Source organism: Molothrus aeneus, chromosome 5, assembly GCF_037042795.1.
Source record: "Molothrus aeneus isolate 106 chromosome 5, BPBGC_Maene_1.0, whole genome shotgun sequence".
NCBI lineage: Eukaryota > Metazoa > Chordata > Aves > Passeriformes > Icteridae > Molothrus > Molothrus aeneus.
In genome coordinates, this window is record NC_089650.1 from 13871128 (window position 1) to 13892148 (window position 21021).

General features: G+C 46.9%; 1 protein-coding gene across 2 annotated transcripts in view; it reads left to right on the plus strand.

Moving 5' to 3' along the window:
* Positions 1–21021, plus strand: part of DENND2A (DENN domain containing 2A) — a 58107-nt gene that overhangs the window by 18565 nt on the left and 18521 nt on the right. Inside the window, exons 2-9 of one of the 2 annotated variants that reach the window (XM_066549593.1) lie at positions 4701–4799; positions 6416–7627; positions 8628–8755; positions 11967–12088; positions 14434–14631; positions 16545–16638; positions 17919–17969; positions 20817–21004. In XM_066549593.1, coding sequence (XP_066405690.1) covers positions 4729–4799; positions 6416–7627; positions 8628–8755; positions 11967–12088; positions 14434–14631; positions 16545–16638; positions 17919–17969; positions 20817–21004 — 2064 coding nt within the window. In that variant the 5' untranslated portion in view covers positions 4701–4728. Of the gene's footprint in view, positions 1–4698; positions 4800–6187; positions 7628–8627; positions 8756–11966; positions 12089–14433; positions 14632–16544; positions 16639–17918; positions 17970–20816; positions 21005–21021 lie in introns of those variants that run through there. The other variant, XM_066549594.1, reaches the window with a different exon arrangement.

The following is a 21021-nucleotide window of genomic DNA, read 5'->3' on the forward strand; positions in this document are numbered from 1 at the left end:
GCACCTTGTTTCACCAAGAGAGCCTCTCCTGGTGCCCATCTCAGCTCTGGCTGCATTCCTGCTTGGCTGTGTCCTCCCTGCTGAGCAGGGGCTCCCTCCCTGAGGTGACACTCTGCCAGTGGCCTCAGGAAGGCAGCGTGCTCATGCTGGGGACGTGGACACTGCTTGGTGCTGGGGCTGTGTGTGTGTGAGCACAGGCACGCATCCTCATGCCTGCTGCTTCCCCCAAAGGAAAACAGGCTCCAAACAGAGCAAGGGCTGGGGGAGGGAGCCTTGAAGGCTTTAACTGTTGGTTTCCCCTTACTCATGTTTTTCCTGTTAGTGTTTTGTCTTCTTGGCATCCTTCCTGTTCTTTATATGTGTATATATGTTATATATTGTTGCCTCCTTGTTGCTGTCTTTATGCTGCACCCTTTGTTGTGTAAAGCACCGGAGCAGGGAGATGTGACTTGTAGGCTTTGGCTGCTCAGAGTTACCCAGGTTTTGGTAAAAGAAAAACATGTCTGTTTTTCTTCATGGAGGAGAGTTGGACCAGCTGCAGGTTGTTCCTGTTGCTGTGAAGCCTTGCTGTTCATATGCACCAGCATATGTGCTGTTCATGTGCATCAGCAGCATATGTGGACATGGATGAAATTTTTGGGAGGTGCAGAGTAAACAGAGCAGAGGAAACCATGAGATACGGCCTCCAGCAGGCAGCAAGGGTAATACCCAAAACCACAAACAAATCTGCAAAGAAGGGAGGCCTGGGAGGTTTGCTGACCTCAGAGACAAGACCTCAGGCTCCCCGTGTGTGACCTGTGTGCTGGCTGTGTGCATTTCCAGTAACATGGACTGCAGGGCCTTTGCGCTCCCCTGGCTTTTGTCATCGTCTGGTGGCTGCACCAACTGCAGTGGGCAAAGCTGGTGTCTTCCTCTCCCTGGAGGTGTTCTTCTGGAAGCCTTCTCTGCCCTCTGAGGGTGGGAGTGTGCCTCTCTTTTATCCACTGGTTGCTCTGGAAACATCACATAGTATCCCGTGCCCTGAACCAGATGTGCGCACTCCAAGAGCGTTTGGATCGGAAGTGGGGAAGAGGGCACTAGGGAAGGGGGGCGGGAGGAAAACTTAAATTAGAAGAAAGCCAAACAGCTATTGCTGGAGACAGATGATTACAGCTCATGTCAAGGCTGTTTCCTGCATGCCAATGATAGATCAGTAAACAAACGCCTCTCTGCGAACACAAAGCAGGCAGGAACTCTGTTTGGAAGAGAGAGGTCGGGGTAGGTCTCCCTTCCCTTGGTAGCAGGAAGCCCCTATCACATGGCCCTGGGAATTGTGAGGCCGGGTGCATGTGGGAGATATGCAGAGAGGCTTCTGCTGGGAGACTTCACATCCTTCCCAGGGCCCAGCCAACAGGTTTCAGAGTTCCCTCCCCTCCTTTCCTCCCGCCTCCTCCCCTGTCCTTCCTTTCCCAGTTTAATTTTGAAACACTATCAGACGACTGCTTTGTTCCCCCAAACAATGGCAGGGAATGAATTGCGGTGGCAAGGTTCTCCAAATGGGGCTCAGTACCTTCTCTCCCGTTTCATGGCCTTGATGTCCTGCTCCAGGATGTAGTGCCAGGTGCAGTGGCCTCAGGCTCTGGTTCTGCGGGGCTGTGCAGTAGAAAGTTCTTGTATGGGTTTTAGAGAAAGCAGCCACCTGCCAAGAAGCACCAGCTTGATGGGTGTGTGTTTGTCCTCCTTGGATCTCCTGCTAACAGAACTCAGCCCTGCTTGTTTCTTCTAGGCAGTTTGTAGGGTCACATTGCTCGTGAGGCAGGAAAGCAAAGCATTTCAGATAACACTTCTCAGCCTCTGGCAGGTCTCCCTTCCCCAGCCTTGCACAAGCTCTTTTGTGCTCTCTCCCCTCTGCCCTCCTGTGCACACAACTTCATTACCTCCCTTGTAGCAGACTGGGTTTGTGTTGGGCCTCTTCCATGTGCTGCTTTGTCAGAAACTCTCAGTGAGCTGTAGCAGGTCACAGAGGTGTTCAAAGGGCCTGAGCCAGCACACAGGGTAGGGTGTAGTTGATTGTAGGAGAGATGTGGGCAGTCAGGAAGGACAAGAGTTCCCTTTGCCCTTACAATGAACTGTCATGTTGGCTCTGGGTGTCCTGTGGAGCCAAAACTTGGAAAACAAAAGTAGATATTCTCTGTCTGCTGGAGGCAGTTTTCCATCATTGCCATCACAATTCCTCTGCTCGGGTGTTGGCAATGCCTGTGGGTCAGGCCTGTGAGTTATTTCTAGTGATCTTATTATAGGAAGAGATGGTCATATAACCTCTGAAGCTCATCTGGGCGTGTGATTGGCCCTAGAAAATTATTTGATTGTTGGACTTATTGAGAGGTACCATATTAATTTCTGCTGTTTTATTCCAGAGGTCACTCTTTTTCCTCTCATTGTCTTCTAATGTGTTTGGATGAATATTTACTCTTTTGAGCAGAACCAGCTAACATGCTGCAGTGATCCTCTAGGTGATGCTGAGGGCACCATGTGTGCCCTGCTGCTCAGAGGGAAGGCACTGCTGCCCGTGGATCTCTTAGGGATGACTTCCCTCCCTAAGCAGTGTGTGTTGTCAGTGAGGGTGTCAGTAGGTATCTGGCTATTGTCACAGCTTTGGAAGCTCCTGGACCACCCTTTAATCTGCCTAGTATGGGTGTGTTGCTTTGGTTACTCCACCCACACTTGTGCCTGGAAGGGACAGACCTTGGTTCCAAGTCATGCTCATCTGCTGCTGGCAGTGGTGCTCCTTTCCCGTGAGACTCTTGCAGCACTCAGCTGCTGCTTTGTGGCTCACTTCTGCAAATCAGGGCTCATGGAGTCTGTCCCTTCCACCACAGAGGAAGAAACAAGTGCACCTCTTAATCTGTATGATCTGCTTTTGGCCTGTCCCACAGGAGGCCTGCCAGGGAGCTGACTGTGCTGAGCATCAGCACACATCTGCTGGTACCCAGATGTTCCTTTTCAAACAGGGCTTGTTCTTGGGCTGCTGGAAAAGGCTGAGAGATGGAGTTTCCTGATGGGGAAACTGGGTGATCTCATGAAGACAGAGGAGTGCATCCCCAGTGAACATTTGATGTTTCAGCAGAGCCACAGGGATTGTGTGTGAGGACACAAGAAATGTATTTCTCACCACTAAAGGCGGTGACGAGGAGCTGCAAGGCACCAAGTGAGTGCTGAGTGAAGAGACTGTCCCTGCTCTAGGGATGTTGTAAACCAAGTGCAGAGCAGACTGTGTTGCAGCTTTGCAGGAATCTGCTTTGGCTGCCTGGGTGAGTCATTCTTTGGCCAAGGCCACGAGTATGGTTAGTTTTTCATTATTTTCAATCTATAACAGTTAACGGATGGATGAATAGATTTTGGTCCTTGGGCTGGTAAATTTTCTTGACAGTGTTGTGAAGCTGGTCTGTGTCTAGAAGTGAAGTGGGTGCTTGTTCCAGTTACTAATGAGGGAGAGAAGCCAAGGGGGTTTATTGTCTGGGAACAGAGAGTCTGCTAAATGGTTAGCAATGAGCTGCCCCGAGTGTGTACACATTGAGTTGACCCAGAGTTCACTCCTCGCCTCAGGAACATTGCCAGTATGGAATAAAAGGAGGGAGAGAAAACTGTGAACAAACAAAACCAATTTCCCCCGCCCCCCTTTTTCCTTTCTCTGCCCAAAAACTTGAACAGTGGAAACGAGAGATCCTTTTGTTCTTTCCTGTTTCTGGTGTGGTGGGCTATATGTTTTTTTAATGACAAGAGGTCTTGTCAAATGCCAGGCATGGCAGGGCAGCCTCTGGCAGAGCAGCCAGTGAAGATACCTGAGAGACTTTTCCAAGTATTGCCTACGAGATGGTGAGCCTGTTGTCATTGCAATGCTTTAGAGCAGGCTGACCACCCTGATAAGTGAGCAGAGATGGTGCTGCAGAGTAACTGAGTAATTCTTCCATTTTCTATTTATCAAAAAGAGCATTGCAGCACAATAAAATGGAGATGGAGTCTGTTGCATTGGCTGGGTAGCAGTGGCACTCAAAGAGAGACAGTCATTCCAAGAGTGCTGGAAATCATGAGGCAAAGAGAATGACTCATTTTTGTGAATGATTTATCTTATCCCCACAAGGAGTTGTCCTCTGAAATGAGATCAGTAGCTGGCTAACATGGCCCACCAGAGAGAAGACCAGTGGCTGCAGTGCAGTGTCTCTTCAGGCTAAAATGTTTTCCCAAGTTTTTCTTTAGGCTAAATGTTTATCCCAAGCTTCAAATGTTGTGACAGGGTTGTATGTTCAGCAGCCACTTCAGACTTGTGGCCTTAACACAGGTTGTTATAAAATTGGTTTTGGCTTAGTCTTCTGCAAGGGGAAAAAAAATCTAAATCTGATGAGATTTTGACAGCAATAAAAGCCTTCTTGAAATGTTCTCCATATTTAATTCAAGGTGCAGCAATTGATGCTGAGTCAAAGACAATTTTTGCCCTCAAAAACTGTCAGCTCCTCACTGGGCTTCTGAGGGCTGTTGCTGTCACCCCTCTTCCCATTTAGCAGGGATGGGGAGGAAGCCTGGGCTGTCCTCAGACAGCTGTCATGTCTTGCTGCAGCTCCTCTCCTGGATTTCAAGGAGAAATGTGTGTGTCTGTGTGTGGAGAAGGAAAAGAGAAGGATGTTGAGCAGAGAGCAATGCTTCTTCCTTGTGTCTGTCTGCAGGTGACCTGCTGCCCTGCTGTGTGCTGACATGATGACAGCAAGCAAGGCGGCCGATGTGAGCAGCACGTCTGGGGGTGCTCTCTGCAAGTCTGGTGAGAGGTGAGAGCTTTCCATGTTCCACTGTGCTTTGCTTGTCTTTATTGTCCCCAACACAAAGGAAACCAAAGGAAGGAAACCTTCTGTCCCTCTCTGCTCTCACATTAAAACACACCCCATAGGTCCCATCTTGTGATTCTGTGTGTTAAATCATCCAGTCAGACTTCTAGTGTTCCAGACTCACAGTGCTGGAAAAGGTCTGCCCCAAGGCAAGACCACTTGTGCTGATGATATCTCTGCCAATGTTTGCCCGGCCTGCACTGGAAGTCTCTAAGCCTGGAGACTCCTCAGAGTCCCCCCCCATTGCAGGATCCCTTCTGCTCTGAGGTCCAACCACCATGGCACTGTGATGCCTGAGCTGGGAAAGCTGGTGGTGCTCACAGCACCAGCTCTTAACCAGAGCAGTGTCACTGCCCAGCCAGGAGTGAAGTATCTGTGAGGCTGAGGAAGAGCAGGTGTGTCTCAGTCCTGTTTCCTCTCCAAAACCTGTCCCAGACCCAGTTTGCACCACAACTGAGTCTGCAATGGCTGCCAGCACTGCTTAGCTGCAGGACAAAGCTCCAGGCCTGACAGCACACACGGTATCCCCAGGGATGCTTCTACAAGGCTGCTAAGTTCTGAAAGAGGCACAATTGAGCCATTTAAGTTAATGGGACAATTTCCCAAGTTGAATCTTAATGTTGGGATTGTGATTAAATGGGACTAATTATATGGGTTTGCATCCCAGTAATTATCTTTTGTTGCCTTGGTGCTCTTTCCCAAGCCCAGGCAAACCTCAAAGACATAGTCAAGTTTTTCAGTTCAGAAACATTTTGTGTTGGAATAACTGCTTGTTCGGCAGGATATTGACAAAATATCACAGCATTGATACTGCGGTATCACACACTTGGAAATCTCTAGACTAAGTATATTTGGAATTTTTGTTGCACTTTGGCCCCAAACAGTGAAGATGTTTAATCTGAGAATGTTGAATGGTTTCTGGGTGCTGTGGGAGTGTACCTGAGTGCATGTGGGGGCTAAGTGCATGTGTGGACTGGGATGGTGGAGCCCATACAAATGGAATAATAAAAGTGCAATCTTTGGGCATCAATATGCTTTTGGGGAATATTAGGATGGACTGAGAGAGATCCTCTGAGCAGGCACTGCAGGAATGCCAGCTGTACCATATGCTTTCTCCTCTGTGTAACAGCAGTAATTTTGCTGTTGTTTGCAGGTGGTCCATTTTGCATTTGTTTGCTTAATGCCTGATGATGTCCAAAGCTCTGCTGCACTTCTGCACGCACACACACGCACACACACACACACACACACATTGGTGAAGCTCTCATTGGTATCAGCATGTCTGATGTTCAAAAAATACCTCTCTAACCTGCGGCTTACTTCTTCCACAGAGGAAGGCTCCGTTTCCAACCTCATCTTGGTTTTAACGAGAGAAGGGCAGCATGTTCTGGCTAGAAGGACCTTTCCCTGAGCATCTTCCCCTTTAGGCCCATGTCAAGTATTTGGTTTGAGCATCCTCTGCCATCACCTTTATGAGTAAAGCTTGAGGAGCTGATGAACTAAATCAAGGATGAGCAATGGCAGTGAATATTTCTTTCCTTTTTGCCTTTGATATGCAGGATCAAGCTTGCAGATAAAAACAATACAGCAGCTGTGAAGGAATTAGAAAAACCTTTGTGTGGATTTTTGAGTGAGAAATGTTCTGAAGGTTCCTCTGTTGCCCTGGGTTCAACACCTGAAGCTGAACCAGTTTCTTCTGTGGTGAAGAACCCACTGGGAGCCTTGGAGAACTTGATGCTGGATCCAAGGCTCGACTGCTTTCAGCAGAACATGCTTAGTCCTAAAATGATCATCAGTGACCCATCTGTGGATCTGAATGTCAAAGAAAACAATAAAATCATCAGGAGACAGATAGGAGGCACTCAGAATACACGGTCACCTGGAAAAATTGGCTTGAGGAATAAGTCCTCCAGCATCAAGGACAAAATTTCAGAATGGGAAGGGAAAAAGGAAACGCAGTCTGCTCCTCGCAGGGAGGAGGAGGCAGGAGTTAAAGAGGAGCCCAAGATGCCTTGTGTAACTGAGAAGATGAGTGGGGAACCACTGGTGACAAGGAAAACAGAGACCAAGAGACTTATGAGCTGGGAACTGGAGTGCAAAGGGGCAGGCAAAGAGAATGAGCGGAAAGCAGGAGCTCAGAAAGGCACAGGGCAGGCAGCAGAGCAAAAAGGGGAAGCGCAGAAGGATGAGGAAATGGAGTTCAGCCCTGGAAAATGCAAGGAAGTGAAAGGTGGGAAGTGGGAGGTCCAGAAGGAGAATGTTTCAGTGCTTAGTCAGGTCAAGAAGCTAGAGAAGGCTTTGAAAGATGGCTCAGCAGAGCTGCAGCCACAGCTGCCTGGTACTTACTATTCCCCACAGTGCTTGCAGGAGAAGGCAGCACAAGGACACGCTGCTCCTGAGGGCCATGAGGGTGTGTGTGGGGCTGAGCTCAACAAAAGGCATCTTGGTGTGGACTCTGACATCAGTGAGCCGATTTTTGGGACTCTAGAAGAGATAAGAACTTCTCATGTGAAATCCAAGCACTGCACGGTGGAGAATGTGTACACAGAGCCAGGGGTGCCAGAGAAGAAGCCCTTCATCAACCCACTGCCCAAGCCTCGGCGGACTTTCAAACATGAGGGGGAAGAGGACTGGGTGCCAGCAGTTAGGAATAAAAGAAACTTACCCCCTCTGCCATCCATTCCTCCCCCTCCTCTGCCTTCCTCTCCTCCCCCATCAGCTGTCAGCAGGAGGCTGTGGAGCGGGAAGCACAAGAACAATGCTGACCACAGGTACTGGGGATGTGTTTCGTGGAGGTGTTGGTCTTCATGGGGGAGTCCCACCTTCCCATCTTTCTCTGAGAGAGACAAACCTTCCCTTTTTGCTCAGAATCTCCAGCATAATCAGCACTCAGTCATGTCTCTGAGAATGTATGAGCGGCCAGCACTGCTCCACAGGGTAACTGTGGAGAGATAAGTTATGGCAGATTTAAGGTCACTGTATTACATGGCTTAACCTTCAAGCCTAAAATTGAGGGATTTGGGGTTTTGTTTTGGTTTTCGTAGGAGAAACTCTGCTTAATTACACAATGACCACAGCTGGTCTGGAACAGTGTTTGGAATGATAATCTCTAGTCTCTAGTGCAGCATTTTCACTGTCCATAGTAAACCTCAGTGAATCTGATGTGTGTATATTCTTCTGGAGTGCTTGTTTGCCTTTTTTCCCCTCCTACATGATTGTCACACATTTTTGGGGTGGAGAACATAAAGTACACAGCTTTTCTAATGCCCTCTGGATAAATTGTCACTTAAAAGTTCCTGGCTCACTTGCAGAAAGGAAATCAAAACTTGCTAGGTTTGCTCATGGAGGGCAGTTTTACCCTTCCTACCATTCCACAAGCAAGTTTTGTTTTTCTCTGCTGCTCAGAGAGCTGATTTTGGGGCCCTCTTACACTTTTCATGGGTGGGATCTGTGCTGTAAATGGGACCTCTCATGTCCTAATGTTCTGTGCAGTGTTCCAGGATGTGCCATTTCACACTTGCATCTCCACAGTGTGCTATTGCCATAACAACCCAGATTATCTGTGGCACCCCTAAATGCCTGATAAAAACAGCCAATCTCAGTATTGCTTTTTCATGCTTTGTTTGGGATGACGCAGCCAAACGTTCTCAGCGATTTATTTTGCCAGCTGTGTCTCACTTTGGAGAAGTGAATTACCTGTAATTTGGTTATAAATGCTGGTTAACTGCATCACTCTCCTCTCTGCCCCTCCTCCCCCCCTCCATGGTGCAGGAAATCCTATGAGTTTGAAGACTTGCTGCAGTCCTCATCCGAGCACGGCCGGGTGGATTGGTACGCGCAGACCAAGCTGGCCCTCACACGCACTTTATCTGAGGAGAACGTCTATGAAGACATCCTGGGTAGGAACCCTGCACAGGGGAGGGTGCTGCCTGCCAGTCCTGAGCAGCAGGGACTCCTGGTCAACAAGCATTCAGCAGAGGTGCTGAATAAAGTGTGTTTATATCCAAATGTAAACCAGGACCCATTTTGCGCATATTATTGGCAAGTAATAAGAAAAATGGACAGGGGACTTCAAAGCTCATCAGCTTCAAAGATAAACCTGAGGCATATGGGAAGCAGCTTTTATTTTTTGCTGGCATATCTTCTCTGCCTTCCTTTTGTCCTGTGGATTAGTTCTCACAGCTCTGATCTGTCCATTGTGGTGATTTTGACACTGCTGAGATAATGCGAGCAGTCTGAAAACACAGCCTTGAATTCAATTCCACAGCTCAGGAATAGGACTGTGTATGGCTTCAGGTACCATTGCAATTAAGAAACTGGGTCCCACGCTCTTTGAAATTGAGTTTTATTTAGTTCTCTAACTTCAGTGTCAGATCAATGCCATTTTAAAGACTATTTCCTGTAACCCTCTCCATTTATATAGTGTTTTTTTAATATTGTGAGTTATGTGGCCTTTGATGGAACATAGAAGTGTCCCCCTTGAAAAAGCTTTAATGAGTTTTAGTAGCTGTAGGCTGGTGCTGTACAAATCTCTTGGCCGAGGTCAGCAGATTAGGAAGGGAATAGCTGCATCAGCTCTTGCCATGCTGCTGTAATCCTACAAAGGTGCTCTGTGGTTGTTGGGCATAGGAGGAGCTGCACTTTCTCAGGAGCAGGCCAGGCATTATTATTTTGATATGAATAAAATCTGATCATACTTAGTGAGGAAGGACTCTGAAAGGAATCGTGTTCCTTTGAGGCTAATGGCAGACAAGGCCATTCTAATCCATCCTTTCTGACATTTTTTAAGCTTTTGGCCTCATTTGTGGAGCTAAGAGCCTTGTGTTTGCTTTTTTTCTTCTCTTCTCTTGGGGGGCCAAAGGAACAGGGAGTGTCTAAGCAGCTGCTGTGGGGTTTTGTGTTGGGGCATGATGGGAGGTCTCAGAAACCACTGAGTAAGGGTCACCTTGTCAGCTGGAATAACATGGATAGCATTACAGAGTGGCTGTGAAGGCAAATCCATCTATTCAAACACAAGCACACCCCCATGTCCCAAGTGTGCAGGGAACTCAAATATCAGCCTGAAGTTCCTCTCCCCTCCAGCTTTTACTTGCAAAGATTAGAAGAAAACAAAGTTATAGGTAATTGTCGGCTAATAGAGCATGTTTGTTTTTTGTTTTCTTGCTGCATGTTAAAGCCTTGCCTGGAGTCAGATGGTTCCTGCAATCCTGGTGGTGTTACCATGGAAGCTTGGGAAAAGGGGTGGATAGGGACAACTCAAAAAGCTGCAGTTTTGTTTTTCACAGACAAGTTTAATCCACAAGACAAACATCATGTGAAAACCTCACCAGTGGAGGGGGAAGCAAGACTTCAGCCACAGGACACTGCTGCTGCCCACAGACAATCACATGTGCCCATCAGGACGTGCAAGCACATACATACACACACTCATATGTGTGACTTAGGGGGAGTTCAGCTGCTGCTGGGATGGTTGTTCCAATTCCCAGCAAGTCACATAGATTTCCTTCATGCACCCTCTTTTCCCCTGTTCACCATTGCTTCCCTGGAATATTGGAAGGTGGCTGATGGATAACAAGGTTTATTTGTAAAAAAGAGGGAAATTGTGTTCTTTCTTCTAGGCTGAAGCTAATTGGACTTGTCTTGAGGATGGGACAAGCAGCAGAATCCAAGCTTGTTCTTTTTTTCTCCAATCTCCCCATTTGCATGACAGCTGAAGTACATTTTCAATACTGAAAGAGGCCATTGAAATGAGAAAGTGGAGCCAGTTTCAGGGACAGGAGAATGTTTGCTGACCAAGTGTGAGTGCAGGCTTGCCTTGCTGGTGTCACACCCTCTTGCCTTCTGCATGGTGAATTTGGGTTCCCTGCTGGAGCACTGGGTGCCACCAGCTACTGGAGAGGACAGTGCTAGGAAAGACTTGGGTTTCTGTCCTTGTCTGAAGAGTTCAGCTGCACTCCTGCCCCAGCTGGGCAGGCAGGTGGGAGTGCACCAGTCAAACAGATCCCACAGCTATTACTGGTCCTGCTGCAGCAGCGTGCAGCACCCCTGGCTTCCAGTCTTTACTCTGAGCCAACATTATGTGACAGTAAGAGGAAGGCAGTTGCTTCAAGTCCCAGCTGCCCACTGGGATGTGAAATGAGGGCAGTGAAGAGACAAGGCTCATAACATATAATTTCCCTGTGCAGATGCTTGGGCTAAGCCTTTGTCAGTGGTTTCTTAGCTGCTTGGGTAGAGATGTCACAACCTGCTTTGTCAGAGTTGTGCTCTTTGTGAACACACTTAGGTTTACATTCCCTAGTACTGCTGAAGAGTGGGATATAAGAAGTTCATTACATATCATTTTGGGTGTTCAAAACTCAAATTAGTTGTGTGCCTCATCTCCAGAATTACTGGGAAGAAAGGAATCTACATCTACTTCAGAGGTGTGGGCTGTGTGCCACATGCCCTCCCCCCATCCTTCTCCAGGGGAGGAGCATCCTGACTTTGAGTGGCTTAATCCTTCCTTCTTTCTAAAGTACAGCATGTGAGATTGAGGTCTCCATGATAGGTAGACATGTTTGAAATCTTGGATTGTGTGATAGATATCCATGTCCAGAGTGTGGATTAAATCTTCCTGCAGTCAGCCCAAGAGCAAGGCATCGCTTCAACCCCAAGTAAGGGGTGACCAGATGTCATCCCCTAAATGTGGGGCTTAAACAGAGAGAGGACCTTCATGCATAGCTTCAGCTCACAGTTTCATTGAGGAACTCCAAGCAGGGGACTGGAAAGAAGGAAATGTAGTTATGAACTAATATGCATGAGGACATCACAGCTCTTTTGGATGCAGGAAAATGAACTTGAGGGTTTGCAGGGTCTTTTCCATCTGTAATATCTGTGATATGTTTCTATGGCTGCATTTGTCTGTGTCAGGGTTTGGACACTGCCCAGCAAGCAGCTGGACTTCCAGGGCTATGGAGAGAATGAAGCAATTGCAGGAATGCTTGAGAACAGGTCTTTATGTCTGATGTGGGAGGTGGGAGAAGATCAGGGGATCCCTAAACGGATTTTTATGGCAAACCTCAGAGATTTTTTGCAACCTTAGAATCTTTTGCTTTTGGCTTTTTGCTACAGATCCACCCTCAAAGGAAAACCCTTATGAAGACATCGAGACCAACAGCCGCTGTTTGGGGAAGAAATGTGTCCTGACCTTCCCAGCATCCCCCACCTCTTCTGTACCAGGGACTCCCACAAAGGTACTTGGATTCAAGTGGCCACCTCTTCTGCTCCAGAAAGTTTTTGAGTGAAATCCAGGTCCTGTGTGGAAAAAGCGGACACCTTCTTCATGTTAGGGATTTTTCCTTTATGTCTTTTGCCTCAGAGTACAGTGTGATAAGAGGGGATTTACTGCCCTTCAGGGAGGTAAAAAAACAAACCAGCATTCCCTTACATAAATAGTTTGTTTGTTTTCACTTTTTTTTCACTCCAGGATTGCCTTCCCTGGTGGTGTGGGAAGACCTTCCTCCCCTCAAAGAGGGCATGGAAGTATGTGGGTAATCAAGGCCTGCAGTAGCCTTGTCTCAGTGTCCTGGGCAGTGCAGTCTGCCCATGCTGGAGCCCAGGTGCCTCTGCAGCACACCCCCCACCCCCCAGGAGCCTTTTTTGCTCTCTACATGAGACAATTTGCTGGTAAGTAAGGCAGTGCCAGTCCCCTGGGTGGAGAGCTAGTGCTAGAAGAGTGTCCCCAGCACAGCCCAGCTCACAGCTTGCGGCCTTTTTCCTCCTTGTCCATGGAAGCAAAAGAAGAGGTAAAGCTTTGATTGGCACCTCCTGCTCAGAGCTCAGGGTTTACCAAGGGCAGCCCTGCTCTCTCAGCCTCCCAAGCTGCTTTGGTTGATTCATGTTGCCAGTTTAGATAATCCAAGCTAGGATAGCAGGGATGACAGCCAAAGTCATCTTGGCAATAAATGGGTCCAGAGTGGATAGCAGGGATCTAAACACAGCTTTCCTGGCCAAAGGGTTTTCTCATGCTTTCCAAGTAACACCTATGATTAGAGCTGTTATCCAACATTTTCAGAAGTTTTATGTGCAGCGTTCCTTGACATGCTGCTCTTTTCCAACCAGCTTAATCAGCAACTAAGGTGTCTTTGGATAATTCAGTGAAAATTGTTCTGTGGTTCCCAATCCATTCTCCTTGTTGCTAGATAGGTCTAGAGCAGCAAGAGGCCACGTGTGTCAGTGTTGGGATGAGGCTGATCTCCCTCAGAGATTTGCAGTCACCCATGCACCCAGATTTCCCACATGTGCTGTGGAAAGGGGGCTGCAGTGCTGCACAGGAATGCCTTTCACCAGAGATACTGTTCCAGCAGGAGAGCTGAACAGGAGTCATTGTGTTACTCTGCTGTGCTTTGGTGTCTAAAAGCCCTGATCTGCATCAGTCAGAAAAGAAATGCTGCAGCTCTCTTGGCAGCTGATGGGTTTGCAGCTGCAGCATTCATCCTGCGGAGAGCCTGGCCAGGCTGCAGTGATGGGGAATGGCTCTGGACAGACTTTCAGGACTACTATAGATGTAGCAGCTCATATCCCTGCTGCAGAATGGGATTCTTCAGTGCAAAGACTCCTTACAGCCTCATTTTTACATGACTTCTCTGTAGGTGGCAAATATTTTTGTGACCTGAGCATCTTCTGCCAAATCCAGAGACACCTGAGCTAACTTGAATGGATTAATTGGTGTGACTAATAACTGCTGAGTGTGTCTGCTGGTGGAATCAGATTGTGGTGCTGCCTCAGCTACAGGCACAGTGCTGCTATGAATTGTTCAGAATTAGGCTGGATAACTCTCTCCCACACTTCTTAGAGCCAGATACATCCTCTGGCAGTGCAGATACTCTTCCCACAAAAGGTGCAATTTACCTTGTCAGAACTACTGGGGAATTCTGTAGGAGAAGATAAAAAGTGTTGTTATTGAGCATCTTTCTGGTGAAAAGTAGTTTGCCCCTTCTTTATCTGGAGCTTAGCTTCCTACTTCTATTTTTGGTCAGAGACTTTAGGGACTTCACTCTGCTACTTAAACATCTTCTGTTGTACTCCCACCAAACTTGCTAATGAGTTTAGGAGGAAATCAGTCTCCATAATTGTCTAACAACATCTCTTGTACCCTTTGAACTATCTGATTCTGGCTCCTGTCAAAGGCAGCCATACTGACAGTGCTTTTTGCCTGCTCTCACTGTTTCTCTGTCCCTCCTGGCTAGCTGCTCCTTATCCCAAATGCCTGTGGTTGGTTGGTTAGTCTTGTCCTGTTTACAAGCCCAGCCTCTGGATTACCCAAATCCTGGGAGATTTTCTTCCACACTGGAGCAAGACCGTCTTGGCCAACCCCTGAGCTTGTGTTCTGTTCTGGAATGAATTGGGCTGGTTAAATTGCTGGCCAAGATGTAGCCTGGCAGCTGCATGGTTTCTTGCATGTGCACAAATCTGTGGGCACTCTCAGGCTGTTTTGACAACTGAGTGCTGTGGCTGGATTTACTGATATGAAGTGTAAGCAATGGAGTAAAGACCCATGAGGTTCTGTGGTCATTGATTCCTTCTCCTCCATTTCCAGTTGCTTTCCAAACCCACGTTTTTCCGGCAAAACTCGGAGCGGCGGAGTTTCAAACTGCCGGACATACGGAAACTGAGCCGGGATGGGACTGGCTCACCATCCAAGGTCAGCCCTCCCTCAACCCCCAGCAGTCCAGATGACACCTTCTTCTCCTTGGGAGACTCTCAGAATGGCAAGAGGAGAAGGAAGATTCCCAAGGTAAGTTTAGGGCTTTGGCTTTTTTGTTTGGCTTCTTCCAGGCAGGAATGTGAGTATGAGACCAGGTTTTCTTTAGTTTCCAGTGTGTGGCATTTCTGCAAGGTAGCTGCTGTCCCGGCTGTTGACTTGACTTTTGCTTAACCCCCTTTCTGCCTGAAGGAGAAGACACACAAACATGTCTGCACCTTTCAAAGAAGTTATTTTTCCATCTGAGGTTTCATAATAAGAAAAAAAAAAAGCATTGTAATTTTGGGATAGAAATTGAAGTATGTCAGAGAGGAAAGAAGCAGTTCATATTTTGCAGAAGATGTACCCCATCGTACTTCCTTCTGTGCTTCCTGGATGGGACAGTCAGAAATTGTCTGTGTGTTGTGTGTTTGTTTCCTCCTGGAAATCTATTGTTCTTTGCTTGTTCTGATTGATGCACTGGCTGTTTATAATTTAAGGTGTGACTGAGGTGAGCAACGAACATAATGACAATTGGGTGAAAAAAGGACTTCTCTGCAGTTATGAGCATTTTCGGCAGCAACACTTCCTATTTCTTACTTGGATACAGCATTACTCCATTTAAATTTTATTTTCTTTCAGATCTGGCAGGATGTGTATTCAATCCAAATGAGGTTTGGCAGCAGTCTATCTATTGAATGTTTCAAAAACACAGTTATAAAAACACAGTTGCTTATCCCGGTCTTTGCAGGACAAGCAGAGGCTACCAGGGACAGTCTGTGGTGATTTTTTTCCAAACCCACAGTTTGCATTTGGGGAAAAAGGGATGTGTTTGTGTATCTTCTTTGTTTCCTGGTTGCCAGATCTGTGTTCATGTTTGCATATCTGATTTTTGAATGCCCCCTCTGTGTGCCTCAGCCTTTCAGGAATGAGCCAAAGACTGCAAATATTTAGGGCTTCTTTCCCAGTATGTCTTCACATCTGTGCATGGGCTTGAGCTCTGTCTGTGTGTTCACACATACTTTTATGTCAATTGAAGAGAGGATTCCAAGTGTTTGTTTACCCCACAGTGCCACTGAGCAGTCTTGCAGAGCCAGGTCAGAACTGAGGTTTGCTTGTCAAGGGCAGCATCACCTGAGGCTTGAGCTGGGCATCTGGGTGAAGGCTGCACTTCCACATCAGAGCATCCTGCCTCCCACTTCTGTATTTGTGTTCAAAGTTGCCTGACCAAGTAGGTGGTGGGCCTGTCTTACCTTGAGCTCACAAGACATGTGTGGATGTAAATCTGGAATCTGACTTTATTCCAATTATTTATGGAATAAATCTGAATGCTGTGGCCATATCCCACTGCTCCTGCCTGGCACCTTGAGAAGGAGGCAGGTCTGCTCAGGCAGGAAGCCTGGCATGGCTCTGCTGCAATTCCCCTCCCCTTCAGGAATGGACAGGGAGACCAGAGGCACTGAATGAGCCACTGAACCCAGCACTGCCCAACACTGATACATCCTCTCTCTTGACCAGCTGGGAGCACAGGGGTTACAGGATTTGCAAAGGAAACCACTGGTGTAAAATATTTCAGTATCACTGGCCTCCATCCTTCTCAATTTCTTCAGTCATCCTCCAGCCAGTTTTCTGCTTCCAACCCTGCAGACCAGCACAGGTTGCCAAGGGACCCTCTGGTGCTGCCATGGAGTATGGAGAGGTGGACTCTGTGTAGCTGATACAGCTGCACAGTGTGGAAGTGCATTCAGGTGTGGCCTTTCAGCAGGGTTTGTTCCCCTGGGCTCTGCTGTACCAGAGTGAGCATGGGCAGCACAGCATAGATCCTGGGAATTGTGCCTCCTGCACCATCAAGGGAACAGTTTCACTATGGCCAAGGTTGGGATAAAGAGCACTTTGCATAAAATTCTAACTCAGTTTCTTGCCTGGGGAAGAAGTTAACCTTGTTTGTTTGTGTGTTTGCTGAGCAGCTGGTGTTGAAAATCAATGCCATTTACGAGGCACGGAGGGGAAAGAAACGTGTCAAGAGACTGTCACAGTCTACAGAGAGCAATTCAGGGAAAGGTAAAGGAGCTTCACATCATCATTCCTCTAAGACTTTCTGAGGACCTGCTCTGGACTTTAGACTGCCTTAGTGGTTTATGTGACCCTTTCTAGCGCTTCATCCAGTCCAGACTAAGGTTGAGTTGGGATTTCCACTTTTCCCCCTTTTTTTTTTTTTTTTTTGTAAGATAAGGGCTGTTCCTCTGCCCTTTGGTTAAAATGGAAGTTTTCTGTTTTTCTTGCTTCATTTTCAGTCCATGGCTTTGCATGATAACCTTATAGGTCACCCCAAACATGTCCCCTCTTTTTGATGTTTATTTCTGGAACATGCTGGAAGCTATGGAGAGGAATGTTCTGTCCAAAAACTCTGATTTGTTGAGTTCAAAATATTTTGTGGGAATGTGTCACTTCAGTGAACTGTCCAATGGAAGACAGGAGATTTTGGAACAGCCCTGGTTCTTTCACCATCCCAATAAACAAATAGCCTCAGTTGGGAATCCGGGTTTCTGCAATTGACTGTAAGACCATCTCCATCATAGCAGGATTGAGACTTTCAGCCTCCCACTGTCAATTAACAACTTGCCCAAAGCATTCAGACACTTCAGAGAAATTGCTTTTAAGCATCTCATCTCAATAAAAATTAAGATTATGTCTTTCCAACACAGGATGTTTTTCCAAAACACTTTAATATCCAGCAGAAGGTGACCACCTCTATTTGTTTCCCACAATTATTTGTTACTGTTTATCCTATTTCATAAAGCATAGACAGCCACAGGGTGGAAGAGAATGTTTATATGAACTTTCAGGGAAAGCATCCCAGACTTTTTGTACCCCTGCCTATAGCATCATTCAGAGAAATAGATCATTGGACAATATAGACCTTGAATCTGATTCAGCCTGACAATTTTTTTTGTTTGTTTCTTTCTTTTCTTGGTTTTATCCCATGTCCCAGAAATTACTGCATATTAATGAGTATTTTACCTTAGTGTTGTGCTTATACAGATTTGAATAAAATACTGTTCTGGCATTTTATTCTTTGTGCAACTCTTCTGGCTGTGCAAAATTGATTTTGATGTTGGTTTGGGTGTTTTATCCCTGAATGAATGGGAAGATACCAGAGCTGGTAAGCTGAATATGTGTGGGTATGTGCACCCTTGAAAGAACAAGACCCTTGGAACCTAAACTGCTTCCCCCTGAAGTTGCCAGTCCCAGCTTTCTCATGCCAGTGATAAGAAATGCACGGCTATAAATAGACTTTCCTTAATTCATCTTCCCCTTACTTTCTTTTTTTTTTTTCCTAGTTACAGATGAAAACAGTGAATCAGACAGTGACACTGAAGAGAAGCTGAAAGGTAAGGCAAATGTGTGGAGAGAGCAAATGGCTCCTGATGAACTCTGCTCTGAGCTCCTAGGACAGGATCTCTCCTCTGTGTCCTACCTTTGGAGAAGGACCTTGTTTCTGCATGGAACACAGGAGAACATGGAGATCTCAACGCTGCAGGAGAAAATCCATGGGCAGAGGGCTACAGGAGCCCAAACCAAACATCTCTTCCAGCTCCCATCAAAGCTCCTTGTTGCCTGACTTTCCAAGAGGAGTATTGGACACTGAGGAAATACAGTGAGATTTCTCTAATTGCAGAGTCCGAAATGTGTGACCAGACTGGCAGAAGCAGTGTTGCATGGCACTGGATGTCCAGACACCTCAGCACATGCTTATTGTGGGAGAAAAGCCACCAGCCAGACTGCCTAGCTAGGAAAACAGAGTGGCACTATGTGATTTATTGCTGGTTAAACTCTCCTGAACTGGCTGGTTTGGGATAAAGCACTACATTTCTTTCTTCACTCTTGTAGGATTATTTGGTGTACTGGTCTCCAAAATACTCTCCTGAAACCTTGTACTGGTAATTAGCCCCTGCACATTCTGGGGATGTTGCTGTCTTTTGGGAATTTGTGGGGCACATTTAAAATCCTGGCAGAGTTAGAATGCAAGATGGAAACTCCCTCACATTCCAAAGTTTCCTGACTCACATGCACATCAGATCTGGATAGCAGGTCAGTTCAGTTCCAAGCTGAAAAGACAGGCAATGAGCTGTGTCAGCCACCATGCATTGTGAGTGGGAGTGCTCATTCTCACCCTCCTGCAGGATTTAGAAGTGAAAGCTCAGGCTGAATTCCCTCTTGTGAGCACAGCTTCCCACCCAAGAACTACTGTATGCTCTTGCTTTCATCTGCATTGAAATCTTTTATCTGTATTGCTATGTTAGCAAGAGCAAGCTGAAAATTGCTGCCAGTGCCTACCTTTTGACAGGTTCTAAGGCTAGGCTGGAGACAGGAGAGAGGGTTTGCACCTGGATGGTGCAGAAATTATATTCACAGCCCTCCTGAAATGTTGTGAAAATACAGAGCATGTTCACATTTAGCTGAGACAGGCAGTGTAGATGTGGCCAGGAAGACTTGAACTCTTGCCTGCTGCTGGTTGCCATAGTGAATCATGTGCATCATCCTGTGTTTCTCTGTAACTGCAGCTCAGAACTCCCTGGAGAGAGGATGATGGAGATCATATGAAGTCACCTCAAATCCAACAGCACTGGGCTCTGGACAATATCCAGATCCAGACCTGGGCCTAAGTGACTATGCAAGTCTGCATAAGTGTGAACAGGAGCTCTGGCACTTGCTGTTTGCTCTAACTACAGCTTTATTCTGCTTTATGCCTTGTTGAACTGTTGACTTCCCTATTTTTAAATAGGAAGTGAGATGATTTAGTAAGTCTCTTGTATTTGGGACTTTGTACATTTTGTGTAACACATCAACCACACCAGCCAGGTGCCTCTGCATGCAAGTCACTGTACATAATCTGAGACACAGTAAATCATGAGGTTGGATGGCAGAGCTGGAAGTGGTGACCCTCAGAAAGGAAAAATCTTGAAAGACAAACTCTGCCATGATGACAGCAGTAAAATTCTGGTATCTTTAGAATATAAACAGTGCAGATCTTAAGCAAGCTTTTCAGAAGCACTCAGCATTGCTGTGACACTGCTCCTTTTAAATCCCTGATGCAACAGAAAGCACTTCTGAAAGCTTTACAGCCCTAGAGCAAATAACATAGTAGGTGACAAGAAAAAGAACTCTAAGCCATCTTTCCAGGGCCTTAACTGCTCAGGGTTTGTTACACTTTCTGATTTGAGAGGCACCTCAAGATTGCCTTAAATTTCATTGTCTGGAATAGTCCGTGAGTGGCACAACTTTACTGGACAAAAGATGAACAAGTATATCCCATCTCTCAGGAAGTCCTGTCTCCCAAGTAGATTTCTTATGAATTGGAGTTCCTATAGCATCTCTGCGGTGGTTGTTTCCATCAACAAGTTGCATTGCCACCCACCTTCCCAAAAAGCAAAGCTGTGAGAATGTGCTGGAGTCTCTACTTGTAGTTAATTCTTTCTTTCTTTTGTAGCAGGGATAAGGGAGACATCATGGAGATTTAATTTGGGATGCAACTGTAAAATGAAGCAGGGGGTGGTCTCAGGGAATTTCATCTGGTCTCTTCTCAGCAGGCAACTTTTCATTACTTTCCATGCTGGAATGTTTATTGTCCCATGGCTCATGTGTGTGTTGCAGCTACAGCTTGCTTATTTTCCCATTGTCTTGGTGAACTTGTAGATGCATGGCACTGAGAGATTAAATTTAGGCACAGGAAGAACTGGCATGAGCCAGCATTTTTCACTGGCACCTCTTTTCTTATGTTTTCTGTTGCTGGCCTACAGCCCAGCCTGTGTGCTGGAGCTGGGAGTCCCCAGCATTACTCAGACAGCACAGCCCTGGCCTGACCCAGGTGCTGGTCTCGTAAAACCCTGGGGATTGCTGCCCACAGCCTCCTCTGGACAAAGGTGGTCAATCACCTCAGTGTGCTGGCTTTGAAAAGTGCATAAATGAGTGCTAGGATGAGTGGCTGGACATTATCTGTTGCATCATGTCCTACATGGATCTCAGCTTGGGCTGTAAAAGCTATCCATGAAATCCTTCTGCTGCCAAAGTTCTTCAGGGTGATGGCACGATATTATGGGCCATCTCTGTCAATATTTATAGTGCAGCTTCCAAAAGAAGCTTTCCACTGAGAAAGCCAGTGCAGTGAGGTGATTTCAGGTTCATCCCTCAGTCCGTGCAGAGCCAGAGCAAGCCAGGCTCTCTGTGTGTTCCTGCAGCTCACAGCCAGCGCCTGGTGCACGTGAAGTCGCGGCTGAAGCAAGCGCCGCGTTACCAGACCCTGGAGCGGGACCTGATCGAGTACCAGGAGAGGCAGCTCTTCGAGTACTTTGTCGTAGTGTCGCTGCACAAGAAGCAGGCTGGGGCTGCCTACATCCCTGAGGTCACCCAGCAGTTCCCACTGAAGGTCTGTCTCGGGTTGCG